We start from the raw sequence: 21,145 nt of genomic DNA, 5'->3' as shown, positions 1-21,145 counted from the left end.
TAAAAAAAACTATTTATCACCACCCAACCCCTTACCCAGATATAGTTATCTACCACACCAATTACAGCAGAATTCTATTGCCTGTGCTATTGTTATGACAGAGTTGAGAACCATCTAATGTCTTTCCTCTCACTCTGGGGGAAAAGAACAAGCAGACAGAAAACACCAATCTCCAGTTATTTGATCTTGACCCAAGGCATCCTCCCCCATCCAAGGAAAGATAGGAAAGAGAGGAAAAAATGCTGGTTCATGTTTGTTTACTGTACATACTTGCAGTAAGACTGTGCCCCCAGGAATTGTGAGCTGTAAACAGTACTTAGGGGCATTCTCCCAGGACAGCAGCTGAACATCTTCAATAGCACTGTAGGAAACACAGTTTTCCATGTACCCAGTGGGCTGTAAGGAAAGAGAAAACACATATATTAGTTTCAAATTTGGAGACAACATTGGATCTCAATCCTAAGGGTCCAATAGCAACATCTACCCTTGTGATAAGTCAGGTAAGTAGCTCTAATGAGCACCATCCAAGTCTCAAAAAGAACCATAGCTCTAATCTATTGGCAATGCCCGCCTTAGAGAGCACAATGCACAATGATCATACTTCCCTCATACTACTGGTAGAGAAAGAAGGATGACAAATGAAGGCCACTCTCCAAATGGAGGCCTTTGTTACACTACCATAGAGAGAAGTCAACTAGGACACAATCTCTAGTGAAAGTCCAACTGTATAGTGAACACAGTACCAGTCATTCCAGTGATAAAAGTTGGAGAAAGAAATACAACATACTGCCTTTAGTCCCAGAGAGATAATTATCCATGTAAGGAGTCAGCATCAATGGACCTACAAATGCAACAAAGTCACCTACCAAGAACAAGTAGGTAAACTACAAACTGAATACAAATTATTGTACCTGAGGGAGAAAGGAGCCTGGCACAAAGTCAGGGTCTGAGGGGCTTAAACCAGGGAACATGCAAAGGGTTCCCCAGAGGTGGCTTTATCACTTTGGCTTTGTCAACCTGCATATTACTATCCCCAACAGAGTCCTACTGGCTAGTTATGACAAATATCAGTTTCACTGTATCAGACAAGAAGCTATCTGATCATGTTCCTCCATAGCTAGATGAGCAGTTTCAGAATTCTAGTATGGCCCAATCCACAGTTCTTGAAATTTGTAATATTATCAGACTTTCTAGTATCTGTGACATGAGCTTACTCATACCTTGACCACTGGGTACAATGTTCTCTCACTCTCATCCACTCCACTTTCCTAATGAGTTCAGTTTCTGGCTCAATCTCCCTTTCTATCCTAAGTCCTGTCCTCTTATCAGAGGCCTTCAACATACACGTGGATGTTTCCTCAAATACCTTTAAGATTAAGTTCCTTAGTCTAATCAATTCCCATAGCCTACTCCCCTCCTCCACCTCACCTACATACAGGGGTGGTCACACCCTTAATTCTACCATTCCCATTCCAGTTCCATGTTTAAGAACTCTGAAATTCCATCATGTAGTAAATCTTTTATCATTCCATCTCTCCCTGTGCCATAATACTCTTAAATCTCTTCTTCATGCTCACTCACCATGATCTTCAGTTCCTCCACCCCTCAGTATTTTTCTAGGCTCTCATCTTTGCTCTAACTACACTCTCAGTCTTTCCCAACCTCAATCATTTGGTGAAGAGGTCAATTCTTCATTATATCCTTCTCTTGAACCTCTTAAAATATGGTGAATGACTTTGTCATTTGCCTTTCTAAATCCTAAGAATGCTACATCTCCAGCATTCCCCTCATCTGTCATGTATAACTGCCCTCATCTAAGCTAAGTGCCCCCATTTCTTTTAATCCATCATGTTATATAATGGCCTTCAAGTCTCCTCTTCATCTTGGTCACATTTCTCTGCACATGCTCCAGTTCATTAAAATCTGCCTTTAAAATGGTCATCAGAACTGAACACATACTATAGATGTGATCTAATCAGAAAAGACAACATTGAGACTATTTCCTTTGCTTTAGATACTATACCTCTCTTAATATGACTACCATCTTGCACTATTGATACATATTAAACTAATAGTTACCTAGGATACTCCCTCACCATTAATCATCTTTTGAAGTACTGAAGGCTGATTGAAAACAAAAGATTATGTAGCCTCTTTTTTTTTTTAAGGGAAATGAGGTTAATCTAGCATGATTTATTTTTAATGTTGCCTATTAATGATCACATCTTCCTTTCTGAAGTGCTTATATGTCCTTTGATGATATATTCCAGGATTATATCAAGATCTGGCATAAAATTAACTCTATAGTTTGAAATATTCACTTTCTTCCTCTCTGAAAATTAGTCACACTTGCAAATTTTAGTACCCTGGGATGTAGTTCATCCTCCCTTATCAATCTCAACCCAACAGCAAAGCAATTCAATTCCACACTGTTCTCTTTCCTTGAATCTTTACCCCCTTGTCCTCTTGCTGCACATCCCTTGCCAAGTCATAGACTCAGGTTACTTCCATCAAATTGCCTTCTACTCAAGTACTGTTGAACTGAACTAAAGGAAGTCACACAACCCTGCTTGACTGCATACATTACAAATTTATATTCACTAATCTCAACTGGGCTCTCAGTGCAACAAGGCAATTCTTACTCCTCCATAATTGATACCCTATCTCATTCCCAATAGAAGCTATCCAAACTTTCTGTTCTTTCCCCAAATCTCTCCTAACACCAACCCTCCCCTTTCTCAGTCAAGGAACTCACCTCATAGTTTACTTAAGAGAACAGGGGTAATTCATCATGAGTTCCCTGTTCTAGCCTTCTCTATATCTCAGAACCTACAGACCAGACCTCGTCCTCCCACCAATCTTTCCTTCATTACTCCACTCTCTGATGAAGAGGTGATCTTTCTCCAAAAGTCTGAACTCTCTTCATGTGCTCTATTGCCAATACTCACCCATCCTCTTCACCAGACTCCATCCTCAATCTTCCCCCTCTCCAACTTTCAACTTCTTATCTACTGGTTCCTTCCCTACTACCTAGAAATATATTCAAATCTCCTCTGTCCTTTAAAACCACCTTCATTAAGCCCTATCAATTCCTCAAGTTATTGTCATCTCTCCTCCCTTTTTCAACCAAACTCTAAGGAAAAAACTGTCTACGTTCATTGCCTCCACTTCCTCTCCTCTTACATCTCAACTCTTTACAATATGGCTCCCAACCACAACACTCAACTAAAACTGTTCTCTCCAAAATTAACAGCAAATCTACAGACATATGAAATAATGCTTGTAAACACTAATAATTAGAGAAATACAAATTAAAGCAACTCTAAAATTATACCTCACACTCATCCTATTATAACAGTTGCCAAAAGGAAAAATGGCAAATGTTGGAGTGGCTACAGAAAAACAGGCACACTCATGCACTACTGGTGGAGCAGACATTCTGGGAAGCAATTTGGAACACTGTCCAAAAAGTTACGAAACTGTTGATAATACTCTTTGGCCCAGCAATACTACTTCTAGGTCAATACACTAAAGAGATCAAATAAAGAAAAGAATTCACATGTACAAAAATATTTATAGCAGCTTTTTGTTGTGACAAAGAAACTGAGGGTACACATCAACTGGGGAATCGTTGAACAAATTATAGTATATGAAAGCAATAGAACAATATTGCGCTATAAGAATATGATGAAAGGGGAAGTTTTAGAGAAACTTGAGAAGGACATGTATGAACTGATAAAACAGGAAGTGCACAGAACCAGGAGAACAATTTACACAATCACAACAACATTGTTAAGACAAACAATTTTGAAAGACTTAAGAACTCTGATTAATGACCAACTATAATTCCAGAAAGCCAATTATGAAGTATGCTATGCCACCTCATGAATTCAGGATGCATAATGAAATATATAAACATGTTTTTAAATATAAGCAATGAGAGAATTTGTTTACCTTGGGCATACATATTTTTGTTATAAGGATTTTATTTTTATTTTTTCCAATGAGGGTGAGTAGGAGGGAGAGAAAAGAGATTTTCATTAAAAATAAAATAAAATTTAAAAACAAAACAAAGTTTGCAGTGATCTCTTAACTGCCAAAAATGATGGCCTTTCCTCAGTCTTCATCTTTCTTGACTTTTATGCATCATCTGAGACTGTTGACTTACCTCTCTTTATGGATACTCTCTGATCCTCCCATCAAAGTAATATAGTGGATAAAGCACTGGGCCTGGAGTCCTAGAGTCAGGAAGACCTGAGTTCATATTTGACCCCAGACACTGGCTGTGGTGACCCTGGACAAGCCACTTAATCCCTATTTGCCTCAGTTTTCTCAACTGTAAAATGGGGGTGATAATAGTATGTATCTCCCAAGGTTGTTGTAAGGATCAAATGAGATAATATTAGCAAAATGTTTAGCAAAGGGCCTAGTGCCTGGTGCTTAATAAATGCTTGCTTGCTTGTTTCCTTTCTTACCTGGTTTTCATAACACTACTCTCTCCTACCTGCCTGACTCTGCAGTCTCTTTTGCTGGTTAACTTTAACAAGACCCGTAAGTGTGGATATTCTCAAAGGTTCTGTCCAGGGCTCTCGCCTCTTCTTTTCCTGCAGTTTTTCTCTAGGTGACTTCTTCAGTTCTCATAGATCTAATTATTTGCTCTATGCAGATGGTTTATAGACGTAGTCAACCTTATTCTCTCCTCCAGGACTCAGTCGTGCTTTGCCAACTGCATACTGGATATTTCAAACTGAATTTCTAGTTGGAAATATCTCAAACTTAACATGTCCAAAACAAAGCTTATTGTCTTTTCCTCAAAACTTATCCCTCTTCCAAATTTCTCTATCTGTGTGAAAGATATTACCACTCTTCTAGTCTTCCCACACCTCAGTCTCCCTCATCCCATATATCCATACAGTTGCTGAATCTTGCCATTTCTACCTCTGCATGGTCTCTCAAATTTAATTACTTTCTTTCCACTGAGACAGTCACTGCTTTAGTTTAAGTCCCTCGACAATTTTTGTCTAGTTTGTTACAATGACCTCTTAAATGGTTTTCCAAGCCCCAAGTTTCTCTGGATTCCAATCTACCTTGCACATAGTGGCTAAAGTGATGTTCCTTAAGCATTGCTCTGATAATATCACTCCTTAACTTAATAAATTCCTGAAGCTCCCTATTACTTCTAAGATAAAATATAAATTCCTCTGTTTAGCATTTCAAACTTCATGAACTGGCAACTTCCTTTTTTTTTGGGGGGGGGAGTAGCTTTTGACATATTACTCTTCTTCCTTCCCTTTACACTCCAGTCAAAAGGGCTATCCCTTTGTTTCTCACACACAGCACTCACTTTTCCATCTCCATACCTTTCCACTGGCCAGCCTACATGACTGGCATATTCTACCACATCTCAAAATTTCTCTTTTCCTTTGTAGATGCAGCTCAGCTCCACAGCCTTTCCTAATGCTCCCTCACTAAACTACCTTGTATTTATCTTGTATTTATTCTGTAATACTTACATATGCTCATATTGTACCCTCTGATAGAATGTAAGCTCTTTATCAGGTATGTCTTATTTCTTGTATTTGTATCTCTTGTGCCAAGTACACAGTAGACCCTTAATAAATGTTTGCTGATTGGCTGGCATTTTGAATTTAATTTCAATTTAACAGATCTTCTATTTTTTTCCCTTTACCAATCTTGTGTTTGATTCCCTTCTAACAATTTTTGTCCAGTTTTTCCCAGCCAGAGGAACATTTCCTTTGTATAGAAAACTGAGCACAGTATAACAAAGTGGAAAGAGAATCAGACAGTGACCAAAAGGAAAGAGCTAGAGCAGGGACTTGGGGTCCCTTGGGTGATACTTTAAGAGCTGAGTCTCATTTCCCATTATGATTAGAAGTAAAAAGTGGCTTTATAACCCTAAATGCCCAGGGTGTGGTAGGAAATACATATGTCTGTGTATTTTGGAGGACAGAAGACTCAATGTTCACATCAATTCCTTATACAGATAAAGTAGCCAAGTTTATTGCTTATAAAGTGGATAGCAAGGCCAGGAAAAGCTAAGTACATTTTTGGTGACAGTGGAGTAGAACAAGGCCAGTGACAGTGAAACCAAGACTGTATGTCTTGAAGATGAGACATAAAACAGAGATTCCAACATTTAATAAAGTTATATTTAATGAAATTTCAGTGAATAATTGTTTTAATAAATTTAATAAATATTCACCAATTCTCTCCTGATAGATAGAGGAGAAGAGTGAAAATAGAGGTATTTTTAAAACATTTGAAGAAGAATTTGGCTAAGAAGGCCATAAGGCAAGACAGGAAGTGGCAATTCTCCAAGTTAAAATTAACAGAACTCCTGGGGCTCCTGAAAGCAATAGATTCCATTGTAGACACTGTTCTGGGCTGAAGGAGGAAGAAAGAAGGTTTGTAAACCCTTAGAGAGAATGAGAACCAAAGTCACACTGAAGGCTAAATGCCATCTTCAGCTCACTATTTTTGAGGTTTGCAAAACTAACTTAAACTGAATTTTATAAAACATTCATGACTAAAACTGAGTCCCAAGGGAGGAAAATGAGGATGTCCCTCTGATCCAACCCAAATCAATAGATCAATACTGTACTCTTTCAGACACTTGATTGCCCTGCCAAGGCTACAAATATGACTTACCTTCTCACCTCTCCACCTCCCACCCTTGCCTGTTCTTACTTGAAGGTACCTCCTTCTCTACTGCCGTAAAGCCTCTATCTCTCCTTCCCCTCCCCATCCTCAGACAGACCAGTAGAACCAGGAACTATATAACTTCCTGAGATAAAGTTTAAAAATAGCCCCAGCTCTCTCCCCTTCTGGGGAAGTGTTGACATGAGGCCCAGGGACCTCAGAAGATGAACCCTAGCTTGACTTCTGTACCAGAGAAGTTGCTCCCATAGAATCACTGTCTTTTAAGAAGTAAGGGATCTCCCCAATTGATAAAAGGTCAAAAGATATGAACAGGCAGTTTTTAGAGGAAGAAATTAAAGATATCTATAACCACAAGAAAAATGTTCTAAATCACTATTGATTAGAGAAATGCAAATCAAAACAATTCTGAGGTACATCTCACCTGTCAGACTGGCTAACATGACAAAAGAGGTAAATGATAAATGCTGGAGAATATGTGGGAAAATTGGAACACTAATGCATTGATGGTGGAGTTGTGAACTGATCCAACCATTCCGGAGCATAATTTGGAACTATGCCCGAAGGGCTATAAAAATGTGCATACCCTTTGACCCAGTAATACCACTTCCAGGGCTGTATCCCAAAGATATCATACAAGTGGGAGGGAAGAACCATGTGTACAAAAATATTTGTAGCAGCTCTTTTTGTGGTGACAAAGAATTGGAAATTAAGGGGATGCTCATCAATTGGGGAATGGCTAAACAAACTGTGGTATATGAATATAATGGAATACTATGGTGCTATAGGAAATGAAGAGCAGACAGACTTCATAATAACCTGGAGAGACTTATATAAACTGATGCTGAGTGAGAAGAGCAGAACCAAGAGAACTTTGTACACAGTTACAGACATATCATATCTGTGATGACTGATTTTGATAGACTGGGCTCCTCTCAGCAATGCAAGGTTATAAGACAACTCCAAAAGACTCATGACAGAAAGGGATATCCACATCCAGAGAAAAGAACTAGAGTCTAAATGTAAACTGAAGCAAACTACTTGCTCTCTCACTTTTGTGTCTTGTTTTGTTTTGTTCCTTCTTTCTCATTGTTTACTCCATTGGTTATAACTCTTCCTTACAACTTGACTAATGTTTAATATGAAGGTAGGTTGTAGAACCTATACTGGATTACATGCTGCAATGGGGGGTGGAGGAGGGGGATTTGGAACTCAAAGGGATTGTGGAATTAAATCCTGTAAACTAAAAGTAAATAAATACATTTTTTTTTAAAGCAATTGGGGTTAAGTAACTTGCTCAAGGTTACACGACCAGTTATTTTTGTGTAGGTGCCGAGTATCTGAGGCTGGAACCGATCCCAGGTCTCCCAACACTGGGGCCAGCACTCTTACTCACTGCACCACCTGGCCGCCCCTTAAATAAATTTTTTTTTTTTTAAAGTAAGGAACCTTTAAGCTCATTTAGTTCAATCACCTACATTTCTACCCTTATCTCCTATTTCCCCCCTCTAGGAGCTCTATGCTCCAAATAAAGTTAGTGCCCCACACATTTCTGCTTCTATGCTGGTGCTCACACTGTTCCTTATGCCTGGAATGTCCTCTCTCCTCATTCGCCCCATAATCATTCTAAGTCTTTTAAAACAACTCAAATGTCACCTCCTCCAGAAAATCAGCTCTGATTTCCCTTGTCAATCTTCTCTTTGAAACATACCATAGCACTTTGTACCTCTCTAATACATTTATCTTGGAATAGTAAATATTAAAACTATCAGTGTTTCTATCTTATTTATCCTCCTACTATTCTTATAAGTTCTTGAAGGCAGGAGCCACAGCATAATGCTATGTGCACACAGTAGACACAATAAAGCTTTCTAGATTGCAAAAGATAGTAAATAACCATCTGTAAGGGTTATGGGATTTAAAGATCTTCCATGCCCCGTTGGACTTGCTGACGTAGCAGGAAGGGGCGGAGCAAGAGGAAGCGGAAGCCAAGCTAGCGTTCCTGCGGTGGCTGGCGGTGGTGGCAACGGCGGCGGCAGCAGCAGAGGCAGTGGCAGCGCGAAGCCCTTTTTGAGTTAGGACTGCTAAGGACTTTCTGCTAAGGACTCCTGCTGAGGACTGCCAGGGGCCGGAGCTGCTGGGAGCGCGCTTCCAGGACGCTGGGTGGTTGCTGTGCGTGGGGAGAGGAGGACCTTTGCCTGAGGTAGCCTGTTCTGTTTTAAAGGCTTGAAAATGTGGGTGCTTTCTACTTTATCTACCTGTGCCAATATCATAACTACTCTGATGGCTTTCACTTTCTGGTTTTGGGACTCAGTCTTTTGGTATCTTAATAAATTTTCTAGTTTATTTCCTCATATGGCAAACATGACGTATTTTGTAATGGATAATTATATCAGCATATTTGCAATCTCTATAGGCATTGTGAATATGGCATTGCTGATACACCATCCTATAATGCCCTAACCACTCAGGATCTGAATCTAAGAGCTCTTTCCATTCCACCATCCCTTGGGTGAGTGACCAGTGGAGAGCACCTCTATTAGATGAGCTCCACTTTCTGTGAAGCTCAGATGGATATTGCACCTGAAAAGTGAGACCATCTCCTGTCTCATTCTCAGCTCACATTCTTACCCCACTCTAGGCCAAATATATGTGTAATCTTGATGGTCATAGTTATGCTTTCCTGCTGAGTGGGACTTATCACAAGCAAGGATGTCCCAGAAACTTTAGTGAATACCATTATAACCAAGGATGAACATGAAGACCAGAAAATTGGTGAGGCTATAGTGAGACTCAAGGTCACTATGAGAAAAATTACCAGAGCCAGATCCCAGAGATCCTCTTCTTTAGCTCCCAAGAGTCTTAGAGGCCCAGTTAAAGGCCTTCATTCATCTCCAGAAAGTGGTTGGTATCCCAGCTGAAAATGTTCACTCCTTCCATTTCATAAAGCACTCTTTGAGAATAGGGATTGTTTCATTCTTCATATTTGTATCCTCAATGCCTAGTATGATGCTTGGAACATAGTAAGCACTTAATAAATGCTTATTGATGGACTTATCCCTCATCATATTGACCCTGTAACATAGTTACAATAACCCCTGCTAATGGAATCCTCCTCCTAGACTATAAGCTCTGATATTCTGGACCCTGTGACTTTTTCATCTCTGTATCCCAGCCCCGAGCACAGTGCCCTACACATAAGATAAGCCTAATGAAAGATTCCCAAATTGTTCGCTAAAATGAATTATCATATAACCAAGGACTAGGACCATCAAACCTGAAATCCAAGTAAAAAAAAAAGATACCACAGATACCAAACAGCAGCATAGCAAAGAACCATGCACATAAAGGCAATAGATCTCAGAGACAGAAGAGCAGAAAAAGAAGGGAAGGTCCTTGAGGGAAAAAAAGTATAGAGGGAACACAGTTCCAAGTAATTCAGATAAAATTACAGCACAGTCCATTGTCCAGAAAAATTAAGAAATCCCTCAACAATGCTGAGTTGAAGGAGAAGAATCCCTGGTCCTCTACCCACTATTCATTGAGCATCATCATTTACATATTCTCAAAAGACAGAGTTCTTCCTCACAGAACCAAGCAGTGAGCAGTATGATATCTTTTAAAAGTCACAGAATCATATATCAGTCCAAGAATGGTCAGCAAAAATCATCTAGTCCACTCCTGTTACAGATGGGAAAACTGATGCCAAAGAAGAAAGTGACTTGTCCAAGGTGAGCTGGTGGCAAAGTCCCATAAAGCTCGGACAGAAAATTCCTAACTGTAAGTCAAGGTTCTTCCCACCATACCATCAAGGGAACAAATTGGAGGACAGAGGCTGGGGAATGGTGAAGTTGTGTGATATCCAATGAAAGCACCTCTTACAAAGACAATCCCTGAATTCTCAGAACACAAAGACCAAGTTTTGAGGCCCTCATCTTTTCCCTCCTGCCTTTCTGGTGAGCAGGCTCCACCAAGCCAAACTCTGCCCACTTGTTTCCATGGGAAACTTCCTAAAAGAGAAGCATGAATCATGACGTCAGCAGTTCATAGGAGGAGGGGTTGAGTCTTCTTACTCAAATCATCATGTACTCAGGCTCTCCTGCCTAATTTCCAAGAGAGACAGGAAGGAAGGAGGTAAAGGGGCAGACACTCAACACACAATTGGAAGAAGCTTTTACCAGGATAAAAACAACCAAGATCTACACTTATTCTCGAGGTTTGAGTATACAACTTGTAGAGAGGGAAAAAAATACATATACATTGTGTATATACACACACATATATTTTCCCCAGCCAAGTCTTCAGGAGTAAATAACAGGAGTTGCAGAGTCTGTTGTTACTGTCAGCCCAATAACTATAACAGGCCTGGATTTAATCTCCTCCCTATTCAAGGAAGTTAACTAAGAAATAGGTACCAGGAGGGGATATTGGCCCTGCTTGGCACAGGCTCTGTCTGCCTAAGAGGTGGCTGGCAATGGAAGACTGGCTAAAAATATTCTCAGACAAATCAAGCTAACAGAAAAAAAAATTGTCTCATCACCTTACTAAAGAAAGGGGGCCAGGGAAGAGGAAGGGAACAAACATTTATTAAGTGTCTACTACATGCCAGGCACTTTGCTAAGTGCTTTACAAATCTGATTTCATTTGATTCTCACAGCAACCCTTGGAGGTAGGTGCTACTGTCCCCATTTTACAGAAGAGGGAACTTAGAGATGAAATTACTTTACCAGGGTCATGTAGCTAGGAAGTGTCTGAGAGTAGATCTGAACTCAGTGTTTCTGACTCCAAGCCTGGTGTTCTATCCAGCATTTAGTCCAGTGCCTGGTATATAGTCAGCACTTAAATGCTTGTTGCTGTCACTACTGTTAGTTGTCATGATTGTTAGGCTGAAGGAAGCGATAAAGTAATTTGGTGAATCAGGAGCTGAACCATGTCAGAGGTGAAACAAGCCAGGAATAGTCAGAACTGAATACCCAAGGGCTCATAGCTTTTCTCAGCCTGAAGGCTTCCTCCCCTCCACAAGTCATCCTAAAGCTCTTCCCAGCACAACCTGGTCTACTTGCTCTAGATTTCTGACATCCAAGGAGACTCACTTTCAAAAAATCTGTTAGAATATGTAATGCCCACTGTTCATCTCACAAAGGAAAACAGATTATAATCAGCAGAATGTTGGACAGCAGAAGGTAGGACAGGATAGATAGGCTGGTTTAAGCCCCAGAATAAAGCTTGATAAAAAACATTTTACACAGGAAGTACACTGAAAGACATGTAACCTTTCTCTGTTGTCTCCATGTTTGTTGAATGATTTGATTAAGTGACTTTTTCAAGAACATTTTTATCTCCTGTTTACCAGTAATGTTTTCCTATGTTTCATGCAGCATGCCTTACTGAAGGCCCCTTAGGGAATGCCTAATGGGTAACACTTATGCCCCGGCCACAGCCACAAAAGCACATGCCCCACCCCCCCCATCCCATAGGGACATGTTAGGAGGCATTTGCTCCAAAAATTGTATCATTTGGGGTATAGAGCACCAGACAGTGTGTCACACAGGTATCCAGAACCAAAATGATCTCTAACTCTACTTGAAATAATCAGAAGCCAGCAAAGACCTGACTGATAACAGTGCCTGTCTTGTATTACACTTCACTTTTTCCTGTTCATTTGACATTTAACCACTGGATATCTCTGGAACACAAAGTTCTCTCCTTCTTGAAAACCGGGAGGGGAAATTTGGGGCCACCCCACTCTACAATCTGGGCATTTTGGAAAAGGAGGCACAGCTCCCTCTATTGGCCTCTCTGCCAAAATCCCTGTCCACCAATGGACACGATACGCTTCTTCTATCCATTATTGAACCCATTTCTAATGGGTTCAATTTCTTGAACAAGCATGTAACTTCACCCAAATTTCTAATGTCCTTTGGAGCACTGAGAAAAAACAGTGATTACAGGGCTTCCCAACCCTTTAAATACCATGATAGGTGTAAAACTAGGAAGTCTAGGCAGAAGAGAAGCATATCCATTCTTCCTCTCTAGTCATATTCTAATTGACTAATCTATTAATTTACCCACCCATCCACCTACTGTAATGGAAATGCAAATTTAAAGATCTTCCCTGCCCCTAGGCCCTTTGATAGGCTTAAGAGACTCAGAGAACCTTCCTTGATTTGAAAATATAGTCTGCCCCCTAATAGGCTGAATGTGGTCACATGGAACCTGTGGCAGGAGGCTTGGTTTTCAGGAATGCCCACACCTTGAAGCTGTGTGATTGGGCAGTGGGTCAAGAGGGTGGTTACATGCTCTGACCCAGGAGAAGACTATATAATCCCTGATGTGAGGCTTTTTTTTTTTTTGCTTTGGGGCTCACTTTGAGAAGTGTTGTGTGACTTGACCAGATGAAATTCTGAGCATCTGTTGAGAACCCACCCCCTGGCTTTGAAAACCCAGATGCTGATACTTCCCTCTCTGATAACTGTGATTTGGTATGGATGTAATGGGTGGACAGTTTGGAAGCCTGTCTGCTTGATCTGTTTCTCTGTCTTGTAACTTCTGTCTATATACTCTGAAATTCAGGGTGCTGATCTTTTTCCCCTGAACTAGGTAAACGATAAATATTTGACTGATTAAAGTAAACTTGTTAACCCATTTTGAGTTGCTTTCCTTTAGAAAAGCAGATCTAAGAACCTGTGTAGGCAGCTACCTGGGGATGCTGGGGTGCTTGCTGCTACACCTACTCACTCCCACATACAACCATCCTCCCTCTGACCCTTCTTTCTACCAGGACTAAGACTACAGGGTCTCAGTCCAGCTGGATAATTAGTAAAGTAAAAGAGTACTTCTGTACTGTAGAACTAGTGCTCTAAGACCAGGTGTCAGCCTAGGTCACAATGTGGGGGGAAAAGAGGGAAGGGAAAGAGAAGACATGCAAGGGTGGATACTTTTTAATAATAGTTTTGTAAATGTATGCCTTTTAAATAACAAAATCCTGCTATCATTCACTGATATTTAATTTGTGAAAAGTTGCATGTAAGCCAGTGAGGGCTTATATGTATTATTATGTTCAGTTCTGCACGCCAAATTTTAGGAAGATAATAACAAACTAGCACATGTGACAAAGGCAACCAGGGTGGTAAGTAAACTGGAAAGCAGTTTATAAGTTATAAGGATCAATTGGAGGAACTAAGAGAGCTTAATTTGGAGAAGGCAAAATTTACAGGAAAATATGATAGCTCTTTTAAAGTATGTGAAGGACTGTCACGTGGACAAGGGCTTCTTCTGCATGGTCCAGAAGTAATGGGAGGAAGTTACAGAGAGATAGATTTTGCCTCCATGTGAAGAAAAACCTCCTAATATTAGAAATATCAAAAGAGTGAGACGGGAGTAGAGAGTGGAAAACCAATTGTTGGGGAAGATAATTCCTATATAGCCTTAGCCTATGAGTCCCCTTTCAGCTGCTGTGATAGTAACACACTGCATGAACAGAAATGCTTTGCTCCTCATTCTGCCTAAGCCAAAAAATTCTCTTCTTGGAAAGCACAGTCTAGTCTACCTATATGTCTTCGGGCTGGGCTAAACCTGTAATATTTTACATTTATTTGAGATGAAGATGTCATAACACATAATCCACAGTACTACTTTTTCTGTCTTTAGAAGAAATGAGAATCAGAAAAAGACTGTTCTGTCAAGATGGTGGAGTAGAAGCAGAACCTCCCCACTGCTCTGCCTTCCACCTTCCCCAATCCATGTAAAAAGGGGACTCTGAACAAACTTTGGAGCTGCAGAACCCAAAAAATGACACAGAGAAGCTAACCTCCTGCTGAGGACAGCCCGGCAGGCTGGCAGGAATTGGCCAGCACAGCGCTCTGGGAGCCAAGCCCAGGCCCACACCAAGGCTTTAGCCCCAGGGCGGGTCTGATCAGCCGCCGGCTGGAGGGACTCCAGATCAGCAGCAGCTGTGGCTGTTTCCAGAATTATCAACACATAGATGCGAAGGACAAAGCAAGAGGTCAGTGCAGTCTGGACTTTGGGCCCCAGTAAGTGGGAGTGCATGGCTTTTGCCCCCGGGGAGAGAAGCTGCTGAGACTCCGGCACAGCCAGCCAGTGCCATGTGGCATCTTCAGCTCCTGGCCTGCAGAGTGTAGGAGGACCAAGCACCAGTCTGAGGGGTAATCGCTCTTGCTTTAACCTGCTTAGATCTGGATTGCAGTCTAGGGTGGAGGTCCTGGGGTGTGTGTCCAGCTTGCCAGAGCGTGTGGAGACCTCAGAGAGGGCACCCATCTAATACCTCCGGCAGCTGAGAAAACCCCAGCGTTTGGGATGAAAACTCCCCTGTCTGGTGGCAGAGTCCTACTGTGGCAAAAAGCCCAAAAGTCAAATCATTGAGTGGCAAAATGAGCAGGCAAAGGAAACAAAGCAGACAGAAGATTCCAACATTACACTCCTATTTTGGGGACAAAAAGGATCAAAGCATGGAACAGGAGGAAGACAGTGAAGTCAGAACTCTTGCACCAAAAGCTTCAAAGGAAAATATGAGCTGGTTACAGGCCACAAAGGACCTTAAGAAGCAGATAAGAGAAGTGGAGGCAAAACTAGGAAGAGAAATGAGAACGATGCAAGAAAATTACGAAATGAGAGTCACCAGCCTGACTGAGGAAAATAATACCTTAAAAAAAAACTAACTCAAATGGCAAAAGAGGCTCAAAAAGGCAATGAGGAGAAGAATGCCTTAAAAAGCCGAATTTGCCAGATGGAAAAAGAATCTCAAAAGCTCACCGAGGAGAATCATTCCTTTAGAATTAGATTGGAGCAAATGGAAGCTAATGACTTTATGAGAAATCAAGATGCTCTTAAACAGATCCAAACAAATGAAAGAATAAAAGGCAATGTGAAATATCGCATGGGAAAAACCACTGACCTGGAAAATACATCCAGGAGAGATAATTTAAAAATTATTGGACTACCTGAAAGCCATGATCCAAGTAAGAACCTAGAAATCATCCTCCAGGAAGTTCTCAAAGAAAACTGCCCTGATGTTTTAGAACCAGAGGGCAAAACAGAGGTTGAAAGAATCCACTGATCACCTCCTGAAAAAGATCCCAAAAAGAAAACTCCTAGGAATATTATAGCCAGGTTCTGGAATTCCCAGATTAAGGAGAGAATATTACAAGCAGCCGGGAAGAAACAATTTGGATATTGTGGAAACACAATCAGGATAACCCAGGATCTGGCAGCTTCTACACTGAGGGATCGAAGGGCTTAGAATATGATATTCCATAGGCCAAAGGAGCTGGGATTAAAACCAAGAGTCACCTACCCAGCAAAACTGAGTATCATGTTTCAGGGGAAAATATGGTCATTCAGTGGAATAGAGGACTTTCAAGCATTCTTGCTGAAAAAAACAAAGTTGAATAGAAAATTTGACATTCAGATACAAGAAGCAAGAGAAGCATGAGAAGGTAAACAGGGAAAAGAAATCATAAGGAACTTATCAAAGTTCAACTATTAACATTCCTACATGGAAAAACAATAATTGCAACTTATAAAACCTTCCTCAGTAGTTGAAGGGAATAGAAATATATATGTGTCTATATATGAGGGTATATGGGCATATGAATACATATGTGAATGTGTGTATATATGTTTACAGGTATACATAGTTAGAGGGCACAGGAACAATTTAACAGGAAGGGATGATACTTAAAAGGTGAAATTAAGAGGTGAGAGAGGAATATAATGAGAGGAGATGGGGAGAGACAGAATGGGGTAAACTATCTCATATAGAAGAGGCAAGGGAAAATGGTTACGATGGAGGGGAAGAATAGGAAGGCAAAAGGGAATGGGTCAATCTTATTCCTATTGAATTTGGCTTGAAGAGGGAATGAAATACACACTAAATAGGGTGTCTCACCCTCCAGGAGAGTAGGGGGGTAAGGGGATGAGAGGGGGGATTATATAATGGAAGGGAGGGCAGGCTGAGGGGGAGGGAAGTTGGAAGTACCACTTTTGAAAAGGGACGGGATCAAATTAGAGAATAGAACAAGTGGGAGGTGGGATAGGAGGGAGGGGAATATAGCCAATCTTTTACAATATATCTACTATGTTATTGTTTTGCATTAGCCACACATGTACAACCTATACTGAACTGCTTATTTTCCCAGTAAGGGTGAGTGACAAGGGAGGAAGGGAATGAATCTGGAATTCAAAGTTCTAAAATCAAATATTCAAATATATATATATATATATATATATATATATATATATACACACACACACACTATTATTAATACTATTTTACATGTAATTGGGAAATAAGACATACAGGCACTGGGGCATAGAGATCCACCATGCCCTACTGGAAAAGTCGAAAGGGGTATGGGAGAAAATATGGGAGAGAGCAGATTGGAGGAGGGGATATCCTGTGGGACTGCTATTTTGGGGCAGTGGATAGGGGAAAACTGGGGAGGAAATTTGTAATTCAAAATCCGGCAGAAATGAATGATGTAAATCAGAAGTTAATAATGCATTTGAAAAATTAAAAAAAAAATAAAATTAATCTTTATAGATGGTCAAAAAAAAAAAAAGAGAGATGAGAATCAACAATTCATCCCTATATGAACTCCAAAAGGTCACTAATGTCCCTAAACCTCATGTGGGCATTTGGAAAATTCATTACAGAGATTGCTTATTTCTTGCCTATGCATATCTATATGGCATCACCTTCTATATTTTTGGATGTGGATTGCAGAAAGTATCCTAGTACACACCCTTCCCTCATTGTGGGACCTCACATCTAAGCAATAAGGAGACATCTTCCCCCCCAACCCAGGGTCCAAAGGCTATTTCTCTCAGCATGACACTGCCCTGTCCCTGAGTCTATACTAAGAGAGGTACACATACCGCATAGAGAAAGCCTCAAAGTTCTTTTAAAGGCAAGGGCAGAAAGGAACAAACATTTATTAAGTACCAGATACTGTGCTAGGCCCTTAATAAATATTACCTCATTTGATCATCACAGCTCTAGGAAGTAGGCATTATTAGTATTCTCATTTTACTGTTGAGGAAACTGAGACAGACAGAGGTTAAGAGACTTAACCAGGGTCACACAACTTAGTAAGTTGTGAGGGTGAGTACACACAGTTGTTACCAAGGACAGATTCTTGTAGAAGCTGGCATTGAGTCTTGAAAGAAAAGAAGAATTTGCTATGATGCAAAGTACATTCCAGGAATGGGAGGATAGCCAGCACAAAGCCACAGCGAAGGATACGACAGGAAATGATGTGCCATGTATGAGGTACAGAGAGAACAATTTGGCTAGATGACTGGCATGGAAGCGGGTATAATGTATAATGAGGTTGTTACATGTATGTAACTGGGGATTTTGTTTTTCTTGCTTTCTCACTGGGGAAGGTGGGAATAAGAGGAAGCAGATCTTCATTTAAAAAAAATTTTTTTTAAAATATATATATAGCAAGGTTGTAAAGATAAAAGAGAAGAATTTAACATGAGGTTCAAACTTTGGTTTGGTTTGATGTGGCAACCAAGGGGAATGTTAACATATAAATATAAATTTTTTAATAGTTTGTGCAATATATAACCATTACTCTGCAAAATATCTCATGCCACCTACCCCTCCTCCTCCTGATATACTTTGCCTTCCAGTTGTTTTTGAAACGGGAGGCCTCAGGGAACAAAAGGATCAACCTGTCAGAAATACTTTCCAAGCTGTCCCACAAACAAAATTTCTAGGAAAATCCCACCAAAAAGAAAATCAGTGTTATATAATAAGTGGTTGACAAATATTTAGTGATTAGTTGAACAAATTCATCTTCCAATGTCTCATCTGATGCACAGAGAACCATGAGTTATTTCTCAAAGACTATGCCAACACAGTACAAGCTCTAACAGGTTCTACAAAGCCGGAAAAGCCTTGAATACTATGGTGCTATGGACTGTGTCATTTGAGGTTCAGCCTAGATAAATGGGAAGAGACTCTTCAGCAAAAGATATGCCACCAAGGGATAAATTATTTGGCCACAGCAACTCAGGAAACCACGTAGAAGGGTTGGGATCTGCGTCAATAGAAAGAGGCCACAACTGATGAAATCACAGGATATTTGAAATAAAATGACTCTATGAGGTTTGGAAATCCAGCCTGTTTTGGAACCAATGCTCCGAGCTGTGTCTTGTGGGCCCAAGAAGAAAGCCTTAACCCTCTTCCACATTACATCCTTTTATAAAAATCACTGTCACAGGGCAGCTAGGTGGTACAGTGAATAGAGCACCAGCCCTGGAGTCAGGAGGACCTGAGTTCAAATCCGGCCTCAGACACTTAACACAGAACTAGCCATGTGACCTTGGGCAAGTCACTTAACCCCAATTGCCCTCCAAAAAAAAAAAGGCAAAAAAAAAAATCTCTGTCATGCACGTCCCTATTCTGCTCCTCTCTAGTCTCAACATCCTTAGTTTCCTTAACTCATCCTCTTATGGCTCACTACCCAAACCTACAAATCTCTATAGATACTCTATAGACCTTTATTAATATTCCTAATGTAACCTAAAATATAGCAACAAGAACTGAATACAATACTATAGATTTAATCTAATCAGGGAAGAGGACATCAGCATTATCACCTTCTTTGTTCTAGACTCTATGACTTTCTTAATATGGTTACTGAACCCACACATCTCTAAGACCCTTTTCACTAACCCCAATTTTTTGGAGTACTGAAGATGCATAGAAGATAATGCCAAAAATACCATTTAAAAACCACTTAGGCTTAGCTGGAATGCAGTTAGACCAAGACTCACAAATCTCTGTCCCTCGTGCTTAACCTCAAACTCTTCAGGGCTCAATTTCAAGGAGAAGCAGTCTTGGGTTTCTGGGTACAAGATCATGGACTCTTCCTCCTTAGGCCTGCTGCCTACTTCTCAGAGGCTCTACCCAGATTTCTCTTAGGTCATAAGCCTAAGTGCCTGGGTTGATTTATCATATCCTAGCTATTTTATTGGCTGTGCTCCATAGAGAGCACATCAGACATTTTCTTAGACTCATTAATCATTATCCCAGTCATGGCAGCCCCTCCCCTTTTATGGTCAAGTGACTAAAGAGGATTAATAACAGAGCATAAGGTCAAAATTTCCAGGACTGTGTCCTTCTAATTGTGGTCACCATGGGCATAAGAAGATGTAAAGAAAACCCATATCCCAGTATTCAGGATCTAGGGAGAACGACTAGCATGATACAAAAAAGAGTCAAGAGAGTCCTGAGTTTCTGTTAAACTCAACACCAACTAGCTGGGTAACTTTGCACAAATGATCATGTCCCTGAGCTTTGGTTTTATTATCTATAATATGGGGATAGTAATCCTTGAACTTTCTTCTCCACAGGGGATTGGCAGAATGAACAAACCCAAAGAGTAATCATTAATGGAATGGTATCAGTATTATTATTGAATATCTCTAATAAAGTGCCACTGGCTCTGAGCTCTGCCTCAGTCTCTTTTATTGTAGGTTGGACAATTTTAATCCCCATAGTTCTTTGTCTGGAGGAAGCTTGGGAGCAGGGAGAGGTGGGAGACTCTCATACATTCACATGTATTTGCAAATGCTGAATACAATATAAGAGGGTGAGAATCAATATTCTAATTCCTCTTCTATTTCTAAGTTGTATGAACCAATAACTATATGGTTACGTCAAGGTTCCATATAGATACAATGATTTTCACAAAGAACCAGATTATAAAAACTCTCCTTAGGATGAACTGAATCCCAAAGCCTGGTATATTGAAAAGATATGAACATTGTCAAATCAAGTCATCAAGCATTTAAGTGTCTGCTAGGTGCCAGTCACTGTGTTAAACATTTGGGATACAAAGACAGAAACAGTCCCTACCCTCAAGGAAATCACAGTCTAATGGGAGAGACAAGAGGCAAACAACTGTGTACAAATAAGAGATATACAAAATAAATTGGAGATAAACACAGAGAGAAGGTACTACTATCACTGAGGCACTAGAAAACCTATCTTGAAACATAGGGGTTTAAGAGCCCCCAGATTCTGTGCCATAACAAGGGTTAACCAACTTTAACGTTTAAAAAATGTGTTGGTAGGGGCGGCTAGGTGGTGTAGTGAGTAGAGCTCTAGCCCTGGAGTCGGGAGGACCCAGGATCGGTTCCAGCCTCAGACACTTAACACCCCCCCCCACACACACACACACAAAACTGGCCGTGTAACCTTGGGCAAGTTACTTAACCCCAATTGCTTTTAAAAAAAAATGTGTTGGTAGGGGCAGCTAGGTGGCACAGTGAATACAGCACAGGCCCTGGAGTCAGAAGGACCTGAGTTCAAATCCAGCCTCAGACACTTAACACAAAAACTAGCCATGTGACCTTGGGCAAGTCACTTAACCCCAACTGCCCTACCTTCCCCCCTCCAGCAAAAAAAAAAAAAAAGGAAAATAAGATAAAA

General features: G+C 40.5%; 1 protein-coding gene across 3 annotated transcripts in view; it reads right to left on the bottom strand.

Annotated features, from left to right (window-relative positions):
- The window catches only part of CMIP (c-Maf inducing protein), a 286,600-nt gene that overhangs the window by 113,409 nt on the left and 152,046 nt on the right, over positions 1 to 21,145 (bottom strand). For all 3 annotated transcript variants that reach the window (XM_069072236.1, XM_069072235.1, XM_069072237.1), the window contains exon 2: positions 271 to 396. In XM_069072236.1, coding sequence (XP_068928337.1) covers positions 271 to 396 — 126 coding nt within the window. The remainder of the gene's footprint in view (positions 1 to 270; positions 397 to 21,145) is intronic.

This window comes from Petaurus breviceps, unplaced genomic scaffold, assembly GCF_028583685.1.
Source record: "Petaurus breviceps papuanus isolate PSGF00001 unplaced genomic scaffold, PetGlider_PUasm1.0 90845, whole genome shotgun sequence".
Lineage (NCBI taxonomy): Eukaryota > Metazoa > Chordata > Mammalia > Diprotodontia > Petauridae > Petaurus > Petaurus breviceps.
This window is presented reverse-complemented; position numbering and strand designations above follow the sequence as displayed.